General features: G+C 37.7%; 1 protein-coding gene across 5 annotated transcripts in view; it reads right to left on the bottom strand.

Moving 5' to 3' along the window:
* The window catches only part of ZCCHC2 (zinc finger CCHC-type containing 2), a 42,431-nt gene that overhangs the window by 11,350 nt on the left and 9,028 nt on the right, over positions 1-22,053 (bottom strand). For 3 of the 5 annotated variants that reach the window (XM_064443466.1, XM_064443462.1, XM_064443463.1), the window contains exons 2-8: positions 16,490-16,601; positions 13,066-13,142; positions 11,105-11,176; positions 7,446-7,558; positions 5,464-5,558; positions 2,130-2,213; positions 304-361 (exon numbers count right to left, since the gene is read on the bottom strand). In XM_064443466.1, coding sequence (XP_064299536.1) covers positions 304-361; positions 2,130-2,213; positions 5,464-5,558; positions 7,446-7,558; positions 11,105-11,176; positions 13,066-13,142; positions 16,490-16,601 — 611 coding nt within the window. The remainder of the gene's footprint in view (positions 1-303; positions 362-2,129; positions 2,214-5,463; positions 5,559-7,445; positions 7,559-11,104; positions 11,177-13,065; positions 13,143-16,489; positions 16,602-22,053) is intronic. The other 2 variants (XM_064443465.1, XM_064443464.1) reach the window with 1 other exon arrangement.

The raw sequence follows: 22,053 nt of genomic DNA, 5'->3' as shown, positions 1-22,053 counted from the left end.
AAATTTATGTTACTCAGCTGATGAAAAGAAATCAAAACATGAACTCAAGTAGTGAAGATTCACAAAATCTGGGAGAGAGCTCCAAATGACCTAGACCTACAGATTTAGAAATAGGATCTTTTAAAATATTTTTCTAATACAGATTAATAACACGCCCCCAAGCAACAAAAAACCCCAAGAACATCCCACCCCAACCAAACAAAAACCCCACAAACTTTAATTGAGAAGGAAACACATACTCTCAAAGCACTAACAAATCAAGTTCAGAAATGTAGCATGGTCACATTACATCCTAGTACCTACTTGGCAACAGGGCTTTTTCCATTATGTTTCTTGTGAACAGCTGTATGTTGCATTACATCTGGGGAAAAACAAACAAAGCATAATTTCAATAGCAATTCCTATTTAATCTTTTAGATCAATCTAACAAATTCATCTTTCCATCACTACCAGACACTTAGGAGAAGACATCTCTGTTAAATAGACGAGGTTTAATTTACAATGCTGAAATTAACAGGTGCTGCAGAGGGGACAGATCAGTTTGAACAGACAGTATAATCAAGACTCTTTACCTTCCATTTCACAGAAGAACGAAACAGAAAAGTAGGACCTATAGCAACCATGTATGTTTGCTCACCTCTATATTTAATTGTAAGGACTAACTGCATGACTGAATATGAACGAGCATGAAAGGATGGAGAGAGAAGAAAGGATTCAGTCATAAAAGTACAGAATTTTGTAATTTTTTTCCCCGAACTCCTAAAATTAATCTCAAAACTATGTCACACATTCTCAATAGCGAATGAAGACAAGTCTTACAGAGAAGTATTGCATTCTGAACCTCAAAATTCACTATGCAAGTAAAGGTTTACAAACTACATTTGACATAAAAAGAGATACTGCCTCAAACAAGAAACAAGAACTCTAGAGACATGGTCTACCCTTTCTTTAAGGCAACCATTAAATTTTAACAAAAGCAACTTTTCTTAATTCCAACTGTTGATGATCATAGCCTCCTTGGTAGCTATAATTTTGCCTGAACTCTTCTCAGTGCTATGCCTAAATCCAAATTATGATTTGAGGGAGGCGGAAAGGAATCACAATTATTAAACTTCTGGTAGCAGTTCACTAAAATGGCACAAAAGGTGTTGTAAAATGCGTTTGTAGTTTCATCAGGTGAACAGATTTTTCTTCTTTTTTAAGGACAGCATATGAAACTAATAAAGCAATTTCCAAATTTATTGTAAATTTACTTGATGTGCTCTGAACTCGAAAGAAGAACATGGTAATTTTTTAAGTAAGAAAAAGCTGTCTAAACTGCATGTGTGGATTACTGATTGCACATAAGATCAACTGCAAGCTGCTTCTTAGTTATTAATTCATAACAGGACAAGAGTGGTGTCATTCTGAGAAAGCTAGTGTAAGTGTTCAGTGGTCCATGCTCATCTATCCATCCCATTTCTCATCCTTTCCACCTACGAGAAGCTTATACTTGTTCACTACTGAAAACAATGCAAAACTGGCTTGTCATTCCTTTCGGAATGAAATTACTGACCAGCTACTAGGCTGCTGCTTCCACATGTGAACTGTTTTTGAGGTATTTGGAAAACATCAGCTTTCAGACTGTAAACAATACTCACTACAGTGGCGAACAGTCCCTATTAACAGTCCAGAATATAAAAGCAGCACAGGTTAAGAATAAGAGGAAAACTTGAACATTCTTTCTGTGTAAAACTGAAAACTAGACAAATTTGGCACATTTAATACAAAACAGTCTGCAACTCTTGAAATGCTGCACTCAACTTCCTACCCTGGTAACTGAAGAATAAGTAAAGACATGAAAAGCTACAAATAACCTTGACTCAAGTAAATTGTGAACTATATCTTCCTGGTTGCTCAACACAGCTGTGAACTTCTGCCTCTGAGCTAAGAACACTCCTACTCCTTGGATTACACAGCAACCTCCTAAGGAAACTGCTGAAAGTATACAAAAATTCTTCATTTCCATAGCAGATTTCATTCAAATCTCTCAGCTTTATATCAATGAAGAAATCAGTCGATTGCATGATTTCCAGAACTGAGTGTGGTAAAATTTCTCAGAGAACCACCACCTTTGAGTACACAACTACCTTCCTCCTGACTTGAAGCTTCTGAACTGTCCTCCTTGAAGTGTTCTGGTGCCTTAACCGTCTTCAAAGAGGGTTGTAAGTTACCTGCAGAGAATAAAGTTCACGTAGTAACTTTACAGATCTTGAACAACTAGACAGCTCCTGAATGCTTGCACTAAACTGGAAGCTAGGGAAATGGAAGACTGAACTTACTGGTTTGCATGTGGCAATAATTTGAACATTGTCTCTTTCAAAGCAGGCCATCTCCAAGAGCAAAAGCCCTAGGGAGATTCTTTGCTTCAAAATAAAAGTGTGTGCAAAACAACTTTAAAGCTATGGTGCAATTTCAAAAGGTTGGGATTGTGATTATAGCTTTAAAAATATTCCTGTTTTCCTGCACTTCCTATTGTTTTATAATTTTTGGTTACAGCAGGAAATGGGAGGAAACCAACAACAGTTACTACAATTCTTCTACAAGTTACACTTCTCCTTTGTCAAATCATTCACCTGCCAAGAGAGACCTAATTTGGGCTAAAGTCTAGTGCCCTTAAAGTCTTCACACACAATTTTTGCCTTTTTATGCCAGATGGGATGGGAAAAGTGGCAATAATATTTAGTTTTGTTGCAAAAATACCACTGCCATGCTCTAAAAAAGTGACTAAGTTTGGTAATGAATCTACTTCTAGGAGTCTAGTCTTTCCCTCTCAAAAAGTTCCAAGTTAGTGCAGGTAAAAGCATCTAAAAGCTGTTGCTTTAGGAGCTTGAAAAGTTGATAGGGAGACCCTTCTGAATATTGTCTGCATTGAACACACTAAGCCCCCAGAGATCATGCTCTAATATAACATCTGTTGGAAGCAGAAGTCTACTCCAGCCTGATAAAGTACCTAAAATAATTGACGTTATGAACAAGGAGAGAGCTAATTGATTTCCTCCTTAATGGAACAATGGAGGCATAATTACCTTACTGAATATATTATTTAGTGTGAGATCCCAACTATTATTTAAGGTATAAAGACCCTTCACCGAACACAGAATTTATTATACCCTTCAGAAAGAGTGAATATTTTTGTATTTCCATGAAGAGACATTTTTATCCCCCACTCTAAATAGTGAGTGAAGACCAATTTAAGCCACCACTACTTTGTCTGCCAATTAATTCTGCAAATCCATTTGAGAATTATGATGAGATTTTTCTTAAAGATACCCTTCCCCCCCCACACACACCATCATCACATTCAAAATATACCACCATGGGCTAACTTGCAATTGCAAGTATTAGCAGGAGACCTAGAAAAACAGAGGCCACCTGTGGTGAGCTACCCCAGACAAGTCATCTAGTCCCCCTTCTCAAAAGAAAAACAACTATGCTTAGAATTTTCACACTACTTGTCTTCACCAAACTTTTTCTTAATATCAAACTTAATGTCAGGGCCCTGAAGCACACCAATGGGCTTTGCAACCTCTTCCCCTGCCCTCCCAAGGGCTTCACCTGCCTGTACTCAAGATCCAGACTGATACAGTGCAGTTTTGCAATTCTGAGTGAGACTGCTGGGAAAACAACTGGCAGAGGCCTCACCCGAGGCCTCCATCCTTTGGCTTGGGAGCTACATCTGAGCTCAGGCCCTTGCCTGGGGTGCACTGCACCATGCCCGTGTCTGGCTACGTCCCTTGCTGATCCTGTTCTTAATCCTGACCTACTGACTTGTTTTTCTGCCTTGACCTCAGAGCCAACTCATTGCTTTGGACTTGTCTGGTAGTCACCAGATTCTTGCCTGACCCTGGTCCTAATCTTCCTCATAGCAAGTTAAGCCCAGTGCTTTCTGTCTTATCCATCAGAGAAAACAGATCATCCTCTTTACATTATGAAGACTTAAGTCATCATCTTCCATTGGAGTTTTTCCTCCTCTCTGCTGAACAATTAAGTTCTTCATCCTATTTGTCATGCATTCTAGATCTGACAAATCATCGTGAACTTTTGTGTAGCCAGTTATTTATTTATTATTCAAATTATGTCCCATTTATGATCACATTATAATCTGTAAGACTTTCTGCAGAATTTACATTTGTCCATTTTACCTTTCTGACCTACCTACCCTGCTGATCGTTTGTGCCCTGCACTAAGTCTATCATGACTGAATCCAGCACTGGTTCTTTTTCACGCCATTTCAAATTATAACCATGTACAACAATGCATTTGCAAGTTTTCGCCATCTAGATATAGTCTACAGACTAAAATATGCATACCCTGTGCAGTGTGCCGATCACTAATGTGAATCTTTCTGGACTTTGGAAACTCTTTCCTGCCCATGCAGCCTTTCATTACAACAGAGTTGACAGGATTTTCACAGCAGTAAATTCCAGCCAGTTTCACAACCATCCTGGACCTCGTTAGCTTAACTTTTCCACAAAACTGTCCTAAGCAATAAAAAACACCACAACCAAACCCCAAAAAACCCCAACGTCATCCACCCTCGCCAAAAAAAACCCCACCCAAAACACAAAATGACCTATAGCTTCGACCCTGTTCACAAGGCCTCTATCTGATCATGGAAACAACACATTTGTCACAGATCACACCCATAATTTCTAATTAAAGTCAGCCGTCATGCCTGTATTTTCTTCCAAGCACATATGAGCAGTCTGTTTCAAAACTCAACCTTAGTGAGGAATTGAATAAGTTGTTCTGCAGCTTCTGAGGCAATGGCCTCACATTCAGGGCCTTAACTGTCATGGTGTGTAACTAACATGCACTAAAAGAAGAAAAGATTCAACAGAAAGACCACATCCTAAGTCATCCATACAGAGAAGCTAAGCTTAGGTTGTACAATTTGTAACACACAAGTGTGTAAGAGGTCCACCAAAGAAATCTCTGCAACACAAACGCTTTGGACAAGATTCTGTATGTTCTAAAATTAGGACCATCCCACTATTTATGTACTATATACCCAAAATGAATCTTAGTTTAAACATCAAGACAAATGCTTCATCTCCAAAAAAAACCAAATAAAAAACATATGATTTTTTGGTTCAGCTCAAGCTTTTTGTTCCAAAGCTTAAAACTTCTTAAAAAGAGAAAGTCCCACACTGTTGCACATACTCAATTCATAATTACCTATTTTAACAGCATGATGGTATAGAGAAGAAAAAGAAGAGAACACAAGCTACATAACATGTTCCCCTGTCAAAAGCATGAGTATCTACTGAAGCAACTATTCATTGGCAGGGAGTTAAAATGTGACCAGTGGAATACAAAGTAACGTGAATACATAATTCTAAAAACATAATTAGGCATGACAGGAAGAATAGCTTTTAAAAGACTTTTTGTTATATAAAACAGCATTAGGATATTTCTTACTGTGAGTGTGCAAAGATTCTGATGAAATTGATTGGAAGAAGTTGTATACTCTCTGGTTCTGCAGAAAAGCTTGCGATGTATTTGAAAATAGCTGCCTGAAATTTAAGTGAGTTTGTTAAACTGCAAGTAATATTCCATTGGAAGAATACAAAAATCTACCACAGTACCATTTAAAAGCAAAGCATGCAGTTCTTAGGAAGTCCAAACACTTAAACTTGCACATTCAGCACAAACAATGTTCAATGCTACTTTTGAGCTTTGTTGTTCAGGGCTAGTGTAAGGTTGGAATACAGCCAATACAAGAAATTGGTATGATTAATTTCTTTTAATTTAAAAGGTATGTGCTTTTGAGCCATCCCAATTCAAACATTTTAGCCACCTGTAACATTTTATCAGAGGAGTTTGGACTGAGTCTCAAAAGCACTGGACTTCATATTTTAACATTTAATTTCCCCAAACAATGCACCTGTTCCTTAAATACACTTATTCCATTAATTACAAAGTTGAATTAATCTATAATTCAGTATTTGAGTTTCCTAATTATATCCAACAACAAAGGGTGGGATTCTCATTACTGCTCTGGACTGGTCTGAGTCTGTTCCCAAGAGGTCAGTGACAACTTCTATTAGCTTCAGATAAGAAAATAGGCCAAGAATGAATGGTTTTTACATCGCACACCAAGTTTTCAGTTATTGCTTGCCAGGAAGCACTCTGTCTTCTGTTTTTTTGGAGCTGGGGCAGGAGAGAGCAATTTTTGGCAATTGGACACATATTTAAGATGCCCAAATAAATATATACTTATGCTAAACTGATACTGTAAGAAAACAAAATTTGTATACAGTAATGCTGTTATGAGATTATTCACATAGCATTCCAGTATAGTCAAAACTTAGCTTGCAATCTGTAATTATAGTTCCATAATATAACGTGGTTGGATATGTTTAAAGGTTATCCTCAAACTGAATATCTTGGGTTTGTAATTACTGTGCAGTGAAGCTTCACAACCTTTCCGTATTACAGATATGTTCTCTTCAGTCAAACTCTAACAAGTTTATTAATTTAAAATCAGGATGTTTATTAGTCAAAAATTGTTTGCATAGATTTAGTTTTTACCTTGACAATCAAGCCAATACATACAATTAATATTACAGATCAAAATAGAAGAAAATTGGGAAGGGGGAAGTTGAGGCACACAGCAGCTCCATATCTTCTATAGCTACGCTATTAAGACAAAACCCAAAGATCCGATATGCTTGGGCCCAGAGTATATTCTGAGCAGGAGCTTGAAAAACGGTTCCTGATTCTTCAGGTACCCTAGCTCAAGAGACACTGCCTACCTGCTGAATATTTTATTTTGAACAAGGCTGAACATCCCTGACAGGAAAGAACAAACTTAAGATCTGTGCAACAAACAGAAAGAACGGGGAGGCCTACTCAAATTCATATTGCTCTTCTGAGTTACAAGATTTGACCAACATGTCCCACATCCCAGCAAGAACCCTCATTGCTAGGCAATAAGTTATGAGGCATGGGCTGTTTTCTTACAAATGCATGAGCTACATTTCATTTTATACACATGCTTCACTATTACTGTTTATTCTGTCTCTCACGCTACCCTGTTATAAAACTAGAACATACATGCTTCGAGTTACTGTTTCTAATATTTCTAAATATACCCTTGTATAATGGGGGCAAGACCCTCACTGAAGCACCAGTCATTGCTATATAACGCTGATCAGGACAAATATTTTCATAATTGTATGATTACTTCTAAAGAAGTAATCCATTAAAGTTTAATAAGAGTCTCAATTTAAAAAAAAAAAGAGTTAAGGGTATCTGGTTATCTATTTCATCACTGCCTTCCCATTTTCTTCACAAATTGTGTTTTGGCAGCAGAATTTCCACTGTCCCTAAACGTCATCTAGTTTGACTTCTATCACTTTTCAGGTGATGCGTTTCAGGTTATTTGCTAAAATATTTACCTGATTATGGGCTCAAGATCAGCATGCCTTCGTTCTTCCCTCTTCTGAAAACCCTGATTTAGTGCTCTTAAAATAGTCTTGTCAAATGCTTCAGAAGACAGTTCCTTTGGGAGCTGAGAAAAAGGTTAGTGTTAAAAAAATGAGTAGTTGACATTTTAAAGACTGTATTTGTTCACCATCAGTCTTGGTATCTTTTGGTTATCAACAAGAAACTATTGTTCCAGTCTTAGTAAGGTAATTTACAGACTAAAGGTACAACAAATCATCGCAATTTAGTTTTGCTAGAGAAACACTTTGCTGTAAAACCTCACATCGTATCCAAGTGTAAGACAGTTTAAAGCTCTATTTGAAAGAACTACATTCAGAATTTACCAACACTAAGTTCTTTTCCAGAGTAATTTACAGCCTTTTTTGATTTATTTCTTTGAATCTTTCACACACAGAAAGTAGGTCTGAAAATAACATTTAAAAATTACCAGGGAGGACTGAATGCACTGTACTCACTATCATCACTTAGCTAGATTAAATTATTCTAAAGAAACAGGAGTAGAAAGGAGACTGTTTCAGTTACAATACACTCAACTTCAGTGGGCAATATTGAGATTAACCAATAGCAAGTCCTTCTCCAGTTGCTATTAACACTGAAACTTCCTATGAAAATTCATAATTGTTTCCAATGCCAGTATTACAAAGTGAGGTCTTCTGATGTTCTAGTTCAGAATGCAAAATTCTTGCATCTAAAGAGCATCTGTATTTTAAATGAAAAATATTTCCTAGAAGAAAGATTTTTCACATTTACCACTTCCAAATATATATTAAGTACATGAAAGCTGATCAAATTTTTAAAGGTATACAATAATAAAAAAGTCTTTTAATTTGGGGGCAAAAGTAAACTGCCATAACAAAATTGCTTTTTCCTAAAGTTAAAAGCTATTGTTAATCTGGTTGAAATCTGCCATCAGTTATAATCAACAGCACTAAGTAATTTACAGTAGAGCAGCACCTTCCTCTTGCGTATCTGGAATACGCCCAATCCAGAGTGCCAGCTGAATATTACATCCTGCTAGTGGTACAACAGCAAAGCACTAAGTAATGCTTTCACTGAATGAAGGGCTACTAATATAGAGACACTATGTCTAATGTAGATAATTACCGTTGTAACACACATAAAATGAACTTCTGGACAGACAGACTCCACAGACAGACATGCTGTTGGTATTACATGAGTACAGCACTATAGCACCTTAAGTGTATTAGATATAAAACCAGAAACAAATAGTGAAAGCAGTTTTTCTTAACTGACCCCTTTAGCTTTAATATGTGTTATTGAAGAATTCTGACTGAAGAATTAGTCAGTACTAACCAGAAGGTACCAAAAAGCTACTGCAGAAGCATGGGGATGAGCAAACCTCCTGTCCTGGTGTTTTGTACTTAAATTTGTCTCCAGAGACAGCCACAATATTTTTAATTTAAAACTTCCATTAAGAGGAATTCAGTTACTTCTGTAGTCAGGTTCAGAGTTATATGAACCCTAGGTTAGGTGCTTACTAGCTTAACTTCAGGTAATGAGATAGCCTTGTTACTACAAGTTTGTTAGTCCTTCTACAAACATGGGTGATTTCCTACATGCAAAGAACTCTTTACGCTTATCACGTAAGAGAAGGTACCCTTAAAATACAAGACATCCAAGTTATCCCACTTACTACCTTAGTTTTTCCCACTGATGCTCCTATTCTGCAACAATTTTACAGTTTTCTTACTCCTATCACCCACAACCTTGGAATTTCATATCAATTATTCTGACCGTTCTTTTCCCTCCCTAGAAAACTGAGCATACTATTTAAGAATGCCATGTAGACTGGAAATAAGAATAACAAAAAGCCAAAATGCAAGTGTGTATGAACTGGACAGCATTCGTCCTTCTGTGGTGCTTTATAAAGCAAGGTATAAGTTTTATCCTGCTTTATTTAACAATAAATTACCATTTGTAAGGCACTTTCAAGGTCCCAGGACCCCAGGGAATCGCAGGAAGGCATGCCAGGAGAGGTTTAGGTTGGATATTAGGAAAAGGTTCTTCACCCAGAGGGTGGTAGAACACTGGAACAGGCTCCCCAGGGAGGCAGTCATGGCACCAAGCCTGACAATATTTGAGAAGCAGTTGGACAACACCCTCAAAGATACGGTGTAAATTGGGGTTGTCCTGTGCAGGGATGGGAGTTGGACTTGATGATTCTTGTGGGTCCCTTCCAACTCCAGACATTCTATGATTCTATAATTCTCTCTCTTCTCTACTTATGACTATCAAACCAACACAACCCAAATATATGTTTCAGCTGTGCATGGTCTCCCCAGAAGACCTGGGCAAGCTCAGAGAAGCCTGTGGGTTGTCTTCCTCTTGTCCTGTCACCTTCTGTATACCTAGACTCCGCTGGAGCAGTCAACACCTGAACAGCTGCCATCAGTCAAACTGGGCAGCTCTGCAACATCTTGGATCTTGTCTGTTTGTCTGGCTCCTCCTCCTGGCAGCAAGTAGGTACTAGAGGGTCCATCTCAGAAACTAGTGTTTGGCTTTACTTTACAGAAGGCAGCTAAACACCCATCCCAGAACTGTACAGGATCCCATATGACAGACCTGCTTTTAAGGTTCTCTTCAGAAGCAGATGCATGTACCCTGTGTTGTGGGACACCCCATCCACAATCAGCTTATCATCCATAATTCAAATCCTCAATCAAGCTGTGGGAACTCTTGGAACTAGAAATTCCAACTAGATTAAAGCAGCAGCAAATACTTACTGCTTCATTTCTACAACACTAGAAAACAATGTTGATAACCAGTGAACAAGACAATGACCTTTGTACAGTAACTGGCTTTCCACTTGCAAATTAGCACTGCAGTTAAGAACACCAGATGCTACAGAACAGGTGAAAACGTATCTTTCATTAGTGCCCTGAACACTGAGACGTTTAAATATAGAATTTCCCAGAATAGGTGGAACCATAACTATTAGACACTGGCAATGAAACACACAGTTCGAGGTCATGACACTCATGGGGCCTACGCACACAAATACATTCCCTGCTAGCGGGGTGGGGGGAGAGAACAACTTAGACAACTTCCACTTTTTTTTTTTTTTTTTTTTACACACACAAATAGTAGATTTTATCAAATTTAACTCTTTGCCACACTGAATATCCCTGCCTTTGTTCTACTGAAGAATACAGCAGTAAAACTAAGAACTATTATGCTCATGGCTCTGCCTCATTAATTAGAAACAACAAATGGTACAAATGGCCATTCTAACATGGATACCAATAAGCAAATGAGCAGCACTTGCACCTGTATATTAACTCTGTGCGGAATATTAAAAACTTACCTGGTAGTTTCATGGTAGTCCAATTAAAGCTATAAAAGCAATTTCAGATGAGACAAACTATCTATTCCTGGGAATCTCCCCAAACATTCTGTTAAGCTACTTCATCTGTCAAGCTGCTCCACCACAATATAAATTATTTAAAGAGTTAATACAATTGTGAGGTACAAAAACCTGGTAGCATGCTTTTGTTTCTGCAATTACATCCCAGAAATCACAGCTCTCCTAGACTACTTCTGAAGTTATAAACCTGATGTGTAATCACTACTTTTATATTTCAATACATACTTTTAGCAGGAATTCCTGAAGCTCCTGGTGTGTTTTTGTTACACATGTTACCGAAAGATCAGACCAGGTCACCTAGTAAGGAAGGAAAAGAGAATGAGGAACGTTTCTTTTTCCAAGTATCATACCAGTTAGCTAATCTTAACATTTCCATAGATCTGATGATCTCAGTGTAAGAGTTAACACTTGCAGATAAGTAAATACCAGGCAAAACAGGGATAATGGTGTATCTTTTCAAAGACATGTACTAATTTTAAGTGTACATTAAGATCACCTTCGTGTTATTTGTGGCTAAAGAGAGTGTGAACAAATTCAGGTGAATGCAATGAGTCCCTGAAGATTACTGGCTTACTGACTCAGAAAGAAGCCAGGCAGAAGGCTCTGTCATTACAGGACTCGTATCAAATGTACATCATTAACTGCAAAAACCAGGTACCAGGGTGCCTGCCTGACTGCAGTGAGGAGCACAGTATATACCTGCACAGATGAGGAGAAGAAACTCTTTCCTGAATAAACTGAAGTGGAAGAGTTTCAAGCTTACTCAAAATACTTCCCAGAATAACTCCACATTCCCCTTTAACAAATTCAAAGCCACTGTCAAATCTGTCTACGTGCTGCATTTTCAAAATAGTTTTGTGACTTTAAATATTAATCCATACAAGCATTCTGTACAAACTTCTCCTGTCTACTGTTGTATTTTACCTAGTACTCAGTGCACAGACTATTTGGACAAAAGATCTATGACAATGTTGAAATACTTAGATGAGTTAACCATTAAGACTTAGAAGGCTAAATTCCACGTTACTGTCCTCAGCAAAAGAAGGCTGAAGGTAAAATCTGCAAAAAATTCTGCACCCATGACCAACAAGGTATCTGTTGCCACTGCTTTACTTCAAAACCAGAAATAGTATACATGTCAATTTAACTGTAATTTTAAGCTTCTAGTAACACCAGAGAAGACAAAACTACCATTCACATCTATTTAGAGATTACAGTATCAAATTTTGGGATCAACACATCGGGTTTTTTACTCAAAATGGCATTTTTTTAAGTTTGCCTCTTCAAAGAGCTCCCACGACCCATGTCAAATGGCCAGTTATAATGTTTGACGTAAAATGTTCTTTTGTTTGGGTAGAAAAAAGAGAAAATATAACTTTATAGTCAAATCTGGTATACTACCAGACTCACATCTATTGGACAAATTACTTATAATGTTAGTCAGTCCTTGCTAAGAAAATTACTTGGATTCAATTAGAACATCACCACCAACAGCCTTAGCAGCTATTACTTAACACCTACAGCCTTTAATACCAGACCTCAATACCGAAAGCTTCTCTTCCACAGTAGTAAGAAGCAGTGTTTCAGTTTTGTTTAGAATTCACTCACATAATTGTTTTATATGTTGCCTCTGGCTATTATAACACATGAAGACTATACTTGGTAGGCCTTCAAATTTGTTGACTTTTTAAGCTTGTTTTTACCTTAACAAACAAACCAATTCCCAGTTTTGTACAAACCCACAGGAACCATCCTCTTATGGAAAAGATTTGTGGAAGAGGCCTAAAACAACGATATGACTCCGACCAATATATAACTGCAGACACTGCGCTCCTATGCCACTTGAGCAAAAAATCAACTAGGTTTAGAATTCATTGTACTGCTTACCCCACATCAGCAAAAGCCAACTTTCCTGAAGTGATGCCACACACCTGGCTATGGCTGGTGTTTTACACCTTCCCAACTTACGCCCACAATTACATGAAAAACCTGATCTGCAGGTAGAATCCAAGAGAATTATAGGACAACTCCAAGAATCTCTAAAGACCCTAATGTAATTCAAAATTGCCTTCTGAGCAGGTGTTTGAAACAAGCTGTATTGATTGAATACAACCAGATTATTTTATCTACAATACACAGATATCATGAAGAGATTTACTTTAATATTCTGGATATTATTTGCTTACTTTGAATGTGTACTCCAAGTGTTTGTCAGCCCTTTTTCTTGGTACTCCTTTCAGGGTTATCTTCTTAATGTGTACAGCTGAAAGAAAAACACCTCATTGTACACACCAAATTTACAGTTTGAAAATGTATCTACCTACCTAGCCGCTCTGAGAATCACTGTATGCTATTTACTGACTTGCACAACCCCACTCTTTCTCAGATGCTATTTTACTATAACAAACTGTAGGGGGCAGGTGGAGCCTCGTTCCTACAAAGTATTTCTCTGCCCTGACCACAACCCCTTCAATGCAGATCATGGGAATCTGTGCATTACCCAAGAGCTTATTTAGACTGAAAGTCACAAAAATACAATAGGACCACTGAAAGTGAAAAAAAAAAAACCAGTGAAAGGAAGTAAAATTTCATCTTTACTCCAAGTAACAAGTGCTGACAAAAGCCAGCAACAGTGCCTTCCACATCCATGTTTCTGAAACATCAAGTAGTAATGGCAGCAAACTAAAGCTGAGCCACATTTCTGGAAGGCACTTGGGTGGAAGGAAACGCTTGGGGAAGGCCTGAAGGAGACAGAAATGACTGTTAGCAAACAGAAAATGAAGATAAGCAGAAGGCTATTACAATTGTACTGTAAAGACTATCATTAAATTGAACTGAAAAATGAAGAAAGGTACATTAAAATACTTGCTACTTTAACACTGTTTCCCCATCGTCTACTGTATTCAGGAATAGGCAAGTTTGGCTGTGACTTGGTAAGAGGCAGCACCGTATGACTTCCAGGGTCTGGAGACTTTCTTGAGGGCACGTAACATTGTTCAGGTAATGCTCTACATAAAAATCCTCATGTAGCCGAGATGGGCACTTTTTACTTTTCCTGCTACACTGGCCTAAGAATTCAACAGAATTTTATTCATTCACATGCATGAACACATCTTTACATGTAAAAAGTACTATTTGAAAGCCAGTTCAACCAGCCCTACACCATCAATGCTTCCTTTCAATGCTTCTCTAACTTTTTCTTTTTTGGAAGGAGGGTGGTGTCACCAGCTAACATTTTCCTTTCAATTTCAATTGAAATTTCCTTTCAATTTCTTTTCAATTCAATAACTTGCATGTTTACGTGGGATATCTTGGGAACTACGCATAACAATTAAAATTTTTTTTAAAAAAATCAACTCTTACAAGTGTAGGTTACAAAGCCTATTCGTGGAGATTCACTAATTGCCATTTCATCTAACTTAAACATCTTTAATGAATTTTGTTAAAAGCTACAATTGAAGTATCATTCCCATTGAACACGCAAGTTCTAAGAAAACTAAAGATTAGCAATTTCCTTAAAGGAATAATAAGCCAACGTATAAGCCTAGTGATGGCGTTACAGCTTCCAATTCTTTTAGTAGAAAGACTGACAAATAGCAAGTGTGCTGGTGTACGCTGGTTGTGTCCCTCTACCTGGGAGTCAGAGCACTAGACGATCAGTTAATTTTTATCAGTTAATGAAGATTAATTGTTACAAAGCAAAGAAATCTGAGATGAGCTAAGGATGCCAGACAATAACATACATCTATATACTGTGAAAAGCCAAATGTATGGTGACCTTAATTTTTACCTGTCTGCTATGGATAAAAGCACTGTTAGAAAAAGGACTCTGGCATAACACGAGTTTTGGTATGGTAATGGCCAATGTTAAAATTGATATCATCAGCTGAATTGGTATTTATAAGTTAATTAAAAAGTTTATTCCCATGACTGGAACTGAGAATAGTGGTTTAAATTGTATTTCACTACATGCGTATACTTAGCATACATAATTAAGGAAACTAACACCATTAGCATTCACAAACAAGCTTCTTTTCTAACAAGACTGGGTTTATTTTAAACTATTGAATGCTCTCAATGCTAAATATATTTGTCCTCAAATAGAAAGAAATTTTATTACACAATGTAGTACCTTCAGCTTTCTTAACTTCTTTTTGCTGCTGTTGCATGCTTCATTGTCAGAAGTGATACAACAGGTAATTAGCGATGTTGCTGCACAGCCTTAGTTCCACAGTTTCAATAGACCACTTTAAAATTCTGTTTCCACAATCACATTTTAAATATTCTAAATGGCTAAACCGAGAAGAAATGTTTGAATATACAAGCCAATGAGGCGTGTTACATCTCTACATTTATTTCGGACACAACACATGCATTCAGGATGATTAAGTCAAGCATGTATACATGACACTGCTTCCATTGTAAGTGTAAGTTAAGATTTCCAAGAATCATATTCATCACAGCTGAGAACAGAAAACATGGTTTATTACCAGTGTTATTTCTAACCCAGCAAGAAGATTTCTGTAGCAGGGACTCCCTTCTATCACATACCTATACAGCAAATATCAGAATATGATTCTGACTCTTCACTGTAGTTTCTAACGATAATAATACGAATGCTGAGAAATATTTAAGCTCTTTGCTAAATTCAATTATTCAGTTTTTCTGTGCTTCTGTTACTTAATTCAAGAGCATTGCTAAAGAGTGTCCCTTTTGTGTTTCTAATTTGTGAATATGTTCACTTTGAACTCTGTAAAAGGATTTGAAACAGGTTTGTTGTCTGTAATCTGCCATAATCTTTCTCTGCTTTTTTTTTTTTTTTCAGGAAATTAAAACTCAAATTGCCTGACTTCAAAGTGTAATTAAATCTCCACATTGGAGACAAAAGGACATTTATGAGGACAAAAGGAATAGCAATAGTTTTCCCAGACTGCCAGCTCTTCACTATCTGCAGGATAACGTAAAACTAATCTTGAGTAGACAAGTGATTCACTAATCTTGTTGGAGAATAAAGGATAAGAATAAATCTGTTCTCAATAATGCTCATTTCTTCAAAGAGAAGAAACTGTGCTGGCAATTGCACAGAAGAGTTCTGTTTATGCTCTGAAGCCTTGTTCTTGGTCTTCCCAACAGAGCCAGAAGGAGACTTACTTCTATGAAAAGCTTCACTTCTCCAAACTACCACTTCTATAAAGCCTCCTAATACGTGTTTTTCCTTTGTTTGTTTTTAAAGACTTATCAACTACAACTGAATCGAGTAGCGAAAGCTATCCACCATTTCACAGTATCTTTATCTTTAGTTTTGCTTCAAACACTAAACACCATTAATACAATTACATTAAATTTTCTTGTCCTCTCCCAAATCCCACCTCTCTTTTCAGGAGAAAGCCCATTCGCAATCAATTTTCGTGCATGCAGTCACCAGCAGTTAGCAGCTAACAAGAATGACAACTTGTTAAAATAAAGACAAGGCCAAGTAGACAGCAATCATTGCAGTTTCTTATCCAGATGAACAGCAAGACAGATGTGAGATTTCTACACCTCCAGGCAGAGCTTAGCGTTCAAAAAAAACCTTCAAGCATTCCTCAAAAGAAACCTTAGACAACATACCTTCTCGCTGAGGTCTATGGGAAGCCATTGGTAGTCCATCACGAGGTGCTGTGGTTCGTTCTAGCAAACTGGTCTCATTACTTGGCAAGCAGTCACTATGGGAAAAGTCATTCTAAATTGAGAAGGAAAAAAATGGAAGTGTCTTAATAGAATGTATCATTACCAAAGCTTGCTCTAAACAGCAGAAATTAAAAAAAAAGTTCCTTATTCGGTATTCTACAGGAGAAAAACATGAAACTCTTGACAGTGGCAAAAAGGTGGTCATTAGGCATTTCAGTTCTTTCTTTATTTAACGTCAGCTGTAACCTCTAACATTTCACTGACCTTATTTTAATAACAGAACAGAGTCAGGGACATATCATGTGCCTTTAGGGTATCTTGAGCTGGACAATTCAAGTTCATTAGCTCAGAACTTCAGTGCTAATTTACTGTTAGTATGATCTCTTTCAATTACTAACCCATGAAGTCATCTATTCACTACACTCTAAACATATTCTCCTCAATTATATTCATGTCCTGTATCTTCAGCCTGCCACCTCTTCTATACAGGAAATCATGAACAACTGTTTGGACAGTCTATCAGGCCATATGGCCCTAACAGCTAAATCCATGCATCTCTTACTTACTAAATATTCAGAATGCAACCAGCTGCCACCAACACCCTCTCTTCCATAGAGAAAAGGACAGACTGAAAGCTCATCTCCCCCCACATTCGCATGGAAACTTCAAAATTATATGCCAAGAATTACTACTGTTTTAATACAGTGCATAAGGTGGGACAGAACAGGAAGTTGAGGTGCTGGAGTGTGCCCAAAGAAGAACAATAAAACTGACGAAGGGTCTAGAGCACAAGCTCCATGAAGAACAGCTGAGGGAACTGGGGTTGTTTAGCCTGGAGGAGTCTGAGGGGAGACCTTATTGCTCTCTACAACTACCTGAAAGGAGGTTTTAGTGAGGTGGGGGTTGGTCTCCCAAGTAACAAGTGATAGGACAAGAGGAAAGGGCCTCAAATTGTGTCAGGGAAGGCTTAGCTTGGATATTAGGAAAAATTTCTTCACTGAAAGGGTTATCAAGCACTGGAACAGGCTGCCCAGGGAAGTGGTTGAGTCACCATCCCCGGAGGTATTTAAAAGATGTGTAGATGTGGTGCTTAGGGACATGGTTTAGTGGTGGACTTGGCAGTGCTAGGTTAACAGTTGGACTTGATCTTAAAGGTCTTTTTCCAACCTAAATGATTTTATAAAATCATGCAAGACAGATAACATGGACAGATAAGTGAGACAAGAACGAACGAACAAACTAGGCTAACAATGATAAACTAGAGAAAAGTATTAGATAAGCATGAACCTCAAGGGGTTTCTCTAGGGTAACAAGAGGCTATATGATTTCTCCCAAGTTAAGATACAACTTGATACATTAATGTTTTATTTTCTTCAATGACCAGGTCTTGTTAAAAAAAAAACAAACCCTGAACTGACCAACCAAGCTAAACTTCAGAAATATTTTTAAATGTCCAATGACTTTAGATGTAACTGGTTTTGCCAGCTGACCAGCGTAACTCTGTTTCAAGGAAACAACACATTGCCTTAAAGAATACATCCTCAAAGAACTAGGAAATACTGGAAATTACTAGTGAGTTTCTTGATTGATCTATTTTAAGGAGGCACCTCTACTTATCTTTAACAAGTGGTATAACATGAGCTTAGCAAGTACCTAAATGCCATCAAAATGCAAATGCAACAGTGGCAGCAGTGCAGAGTGGGAGAGAAGATGGTTCTCTGTTTAGCATCACAAATCAACCAACTACTCTTTTTTACTAAGCACTGGAAGCTAAAACAGAGGGTACATTTCTTGGGAAAGCTTTCAGAAAAAGCAAGTTAAATAGAGGACATTCAATGCACCACAAATATTTAGCAACTGGTCTGCAGGAAAGCTAGAAGGTAAATAAATATCTATCTTATTACTAGCTCTATAAAACACACAAAATTCCTGGGAGAAATGGATAGTTTTTGAAGTAGATGTATATTGAAAGTTCAAAGTCTGTTCCTCTCATCCAGGACAAAGAATATTGCTCCACTGAAAGACCTTTATAAAAGATCGGTAGAATAAAAATCTAAATCTTCAGAGAGTACTCACATTTTTAAATATAGGAAGCATACGATTCTGGAAATAAGTGCCAGAATAATGTGACCTTTTTTTTTCCTCAAGGACTTGTGCAACATGGTGGGACAAACAAGCAGCCAAGACCAGCTTCCTTGTTTGGTACATAAGACCCCAAGGCTGTCACAACAGGCAGACCAGAATGAGGAAGCACAGAGGTGTCAAAAGACATTGGAACCTCCTTGCAGTTTGTGAATTCTTCAATGAACTTCAGATTCGACATATGTTCTAACTAAAGCTTGCTTCATCTTACTAAAGCAGCTTTACATCATCTATAACGTGGGTACAAACCGTAGCAATGCCTAACAATACATTTAACTCATTTAGGACCCAGTAAATATACAGGCATCATTCCTGACCTGGGCATACTGTTAATCTAGCTTCCATCAGTCACATCAACAGCAGTACACAATTAGCAAGTGAACATCTTCGTGCCTTTAGACTGCACTACAGATGGTCTGAGGAACTGAACGACTTTTTAGCTGCTTCATCAGTGTATGGTTTGTGTTCTACACCGAGTGTCAGTAATTTCAGGTTTCAAAGCAATCAGACTTAAAGTATAAAGCATCCTTTGCTTTCTCAAGATAAAACACACTAGTCCCTAGTCACTCAGTAAACAGTCTCAGGAAACTTAACTGATCAAACTAGTATTTCATGCTTCAAACATCTAAGAAATTATGAGCACAATGTCAGGCTTGGAATAAGAAAGAAAAACAGCTGTATATCAATGAGATTGCATTTTAAGAGCTTTAGCAATTTTCCAAGTTTAATAAAATTAAAACTAAATATAGTTTAATAAAAAAATGTAAAAAATCACATTCATGGTCTGGAGAGAGCTGCTTTCAGACCTCCTCAAAACTCCCACTGATACTGTTTTGTCAGACATTTAGTAACAACTGTGGACATAACCAAACCCAAGTACTTTACTTTTAAGTGTTAACTCCTGGGCATGCCTAATTCACAAAACTGTTGGCATTTGAGCATTAAAGTTACCCTGTTAAAACTGTGATTCACTTAAGACTGTCCACAAAAAGCACTAACTACTATTACAGTTAACCAGCTGTGTCTAAACTATATTAGCTAACAAGTTCAGTGCATATTTTGGTATGAGAGTGAGTATCTTCCAGATGTGAAATCAAACAACTGAACCAAGATCAATGTCAGTTTTCTGCAGAGGTAAAGTCTTCCTCAACCTATGGCCACATGCTTTGCCAAAAGCAGCTTTGATATCTTTCTTCCACACTGCATACAGAAGACAACAGACATTTGGATTAACTCTGACAGATGCTCTCAAATGATTCAATTTGTTTTACTTGTCTACAACTTCTTTTTCCACCTCTGAAACCATGACCATAAGAGCTGAAAGCAGTGCTTCATTCATTTCAAGGAACAAGCTGAGACTTCCACCTACTGAATTACTTTTTTTAAAATTCAAAAATGGATCTAAAAACAATTGAATTTACAGTCGGGCTATTTGTTTTGATTCATGGAAAAATAAATTACAGTCTATTCCAATATATAATTGCTAGTTAAGAAGTCAAAGAAATTGAAGAGAGGTGTGGAAGCAAGATTTACTTCAGAGATGTATTCTGCTCAGCTCACATCAAAGAAGCATTAAATATTGTTGCTACACCTCCGAATACTAGAAAACTGCTTCTCACCTAGCATATATATCATCTTTGTAACAATGTTCAAATATTTTTGCTGAGAATTATTCTAGAATGGTTATTTTTCTATCCATGGCAGCATTCTGTACGAGGGGAACTACAACCACATTTGAAGGCTCTCTCCAAATTGCAGAATATTACACAGTTCAAACCTGTATTTAAACAAGTCCTGACATTGATGACTTTATATATCATAAGTGTAAAAAAGTTCATCATTTATTCACTTGAAAAATTCTTCATCTAGAAAGTTAAATCAGTAATATGTACTGCATGTATTCTGTGAATGAGAACTTTCACAATACCCCGTGGAACGCAGGACATACAGTAGGGTAATCCAGGGCAGTTGTAGCTTTACCTTACAGCTTACAGACTGCAAGGGTTGTCTCTGTGCCAGCTCTAGATCCTATCTTAAGCTGCATTACAACCCTTCACATCTGGTGTTAACCACTATGACAGTCCTACATCAAACACAAGTAACTGAATACAAGCGGCATTGTCAAAGCGGACAACTCTAGCACACAAGTGACTGGAAAGTCTAGGCAGTCTGGAGGGCCAATGGATATCAAGGGCAACATCATGGGTTGCTACCTGTTGCCAGTCACACCACAAACACAAGTCCTTTAAAAGCGGGTGCGCTGCCAAGGAGTTCCTTTCAATGGTCATGCTGCAGAGTGCTAATTGTGCTAGTCATTTCCTGTCAATGAACAAAAATGTATTCACACAACACATGCAAGTGTAAGGTTAATTCTTGCCTAAGCCTTTGTCACTGTAAGGCTTTCACATGTAAGGGTTCACTGCAGCTCACAGAGCTGCTGCTAATGATTAAAGTACAGTGAAGCAAGAAATGTGGGTGGCCCCAAACCAAGCTGCCAGATAATTAATTTGATAATCGCTTAATCTCTGCAATGGGCTAGAGGATTAACTACATTTCCCCTGGAAAGTGAGATGAGCTAAGAGAGTGCTCTAAAAATTGTCTGCTCTCACAATCTAGACCAGAGTTTTGTATCCAAGATACCTTTCCTCATATGACTGAAAGCAAGTACCGTTTTAAAAAAAAAAACCACACCTATCACTTGAGATGTTTCCTATGACTGTGAACACAAGCCCCAAATGTCTAAAGTGGACAGCCATCCTGCTTGGAGGGATGCCGCTTTGTGTAACTAAGGTATGTGAGCTGAGCAAATCTCAGCTAGTCTACACATGACAGTTATCCAAACTCTGCCTTCTATTAACATAAACGGTTGATCAAAAAACGTCACGCTGGTCTTGGTTTGGCAATATGTAGTGAAATCTGTTAGTGGCTAGCCTACTAATCGTCATGAGCAAGTAACTGAGGCACATAAGTCTTATGATGTTTGCATTGCACTTTCATAAAAGAACTATTCATGCATCAGCTCTGACAAGTGCTAACAAGGGAAACCTGCTTACAGCAGCTGGATAGCTTGATTAGTTCTACATGCCCAAATATGAAAGCTTATTTTTCTGCAAGACTTCTGTGTATGTGCTGTTAGGGACAGCACTACTTAGCCTTACAGGCTGTGCAGATGTAAACCGGCACAGCTCATTCATTCATGTACAAGTGGGAACCGGTAAACAAAACCAGGTGAAAGGCATCTTGGAAGACACAAGGTCTACCCCATGATCATGAGCCACCAACTACAGCATCTGTACCTTAGAAAAATTTGAGTGATGTCAGAATAATCATCAACAGATATGATGCCTGTTACAAGACCAAAG

The sequence above is a fragment of the Phalacrocorax carbo genome, chromosome 2 (assembly GCF_963921805.1).
Source record: "Phalacrocorax carbo chromosome 2, bPhaCar2.1, whole genome shotgun sequence".
NCBI lineage: Eukaryota > Metazoa > Chordata > Aves > Suliformes > Phalacrocoracidae > Phalacrocorax > Phalacrocorax carbo.
The sequence above is the reverse complement of the archived record's forward strand: the minus strand, read 5'-3'. Positions and strand labels throughout refer to the sequence as shown.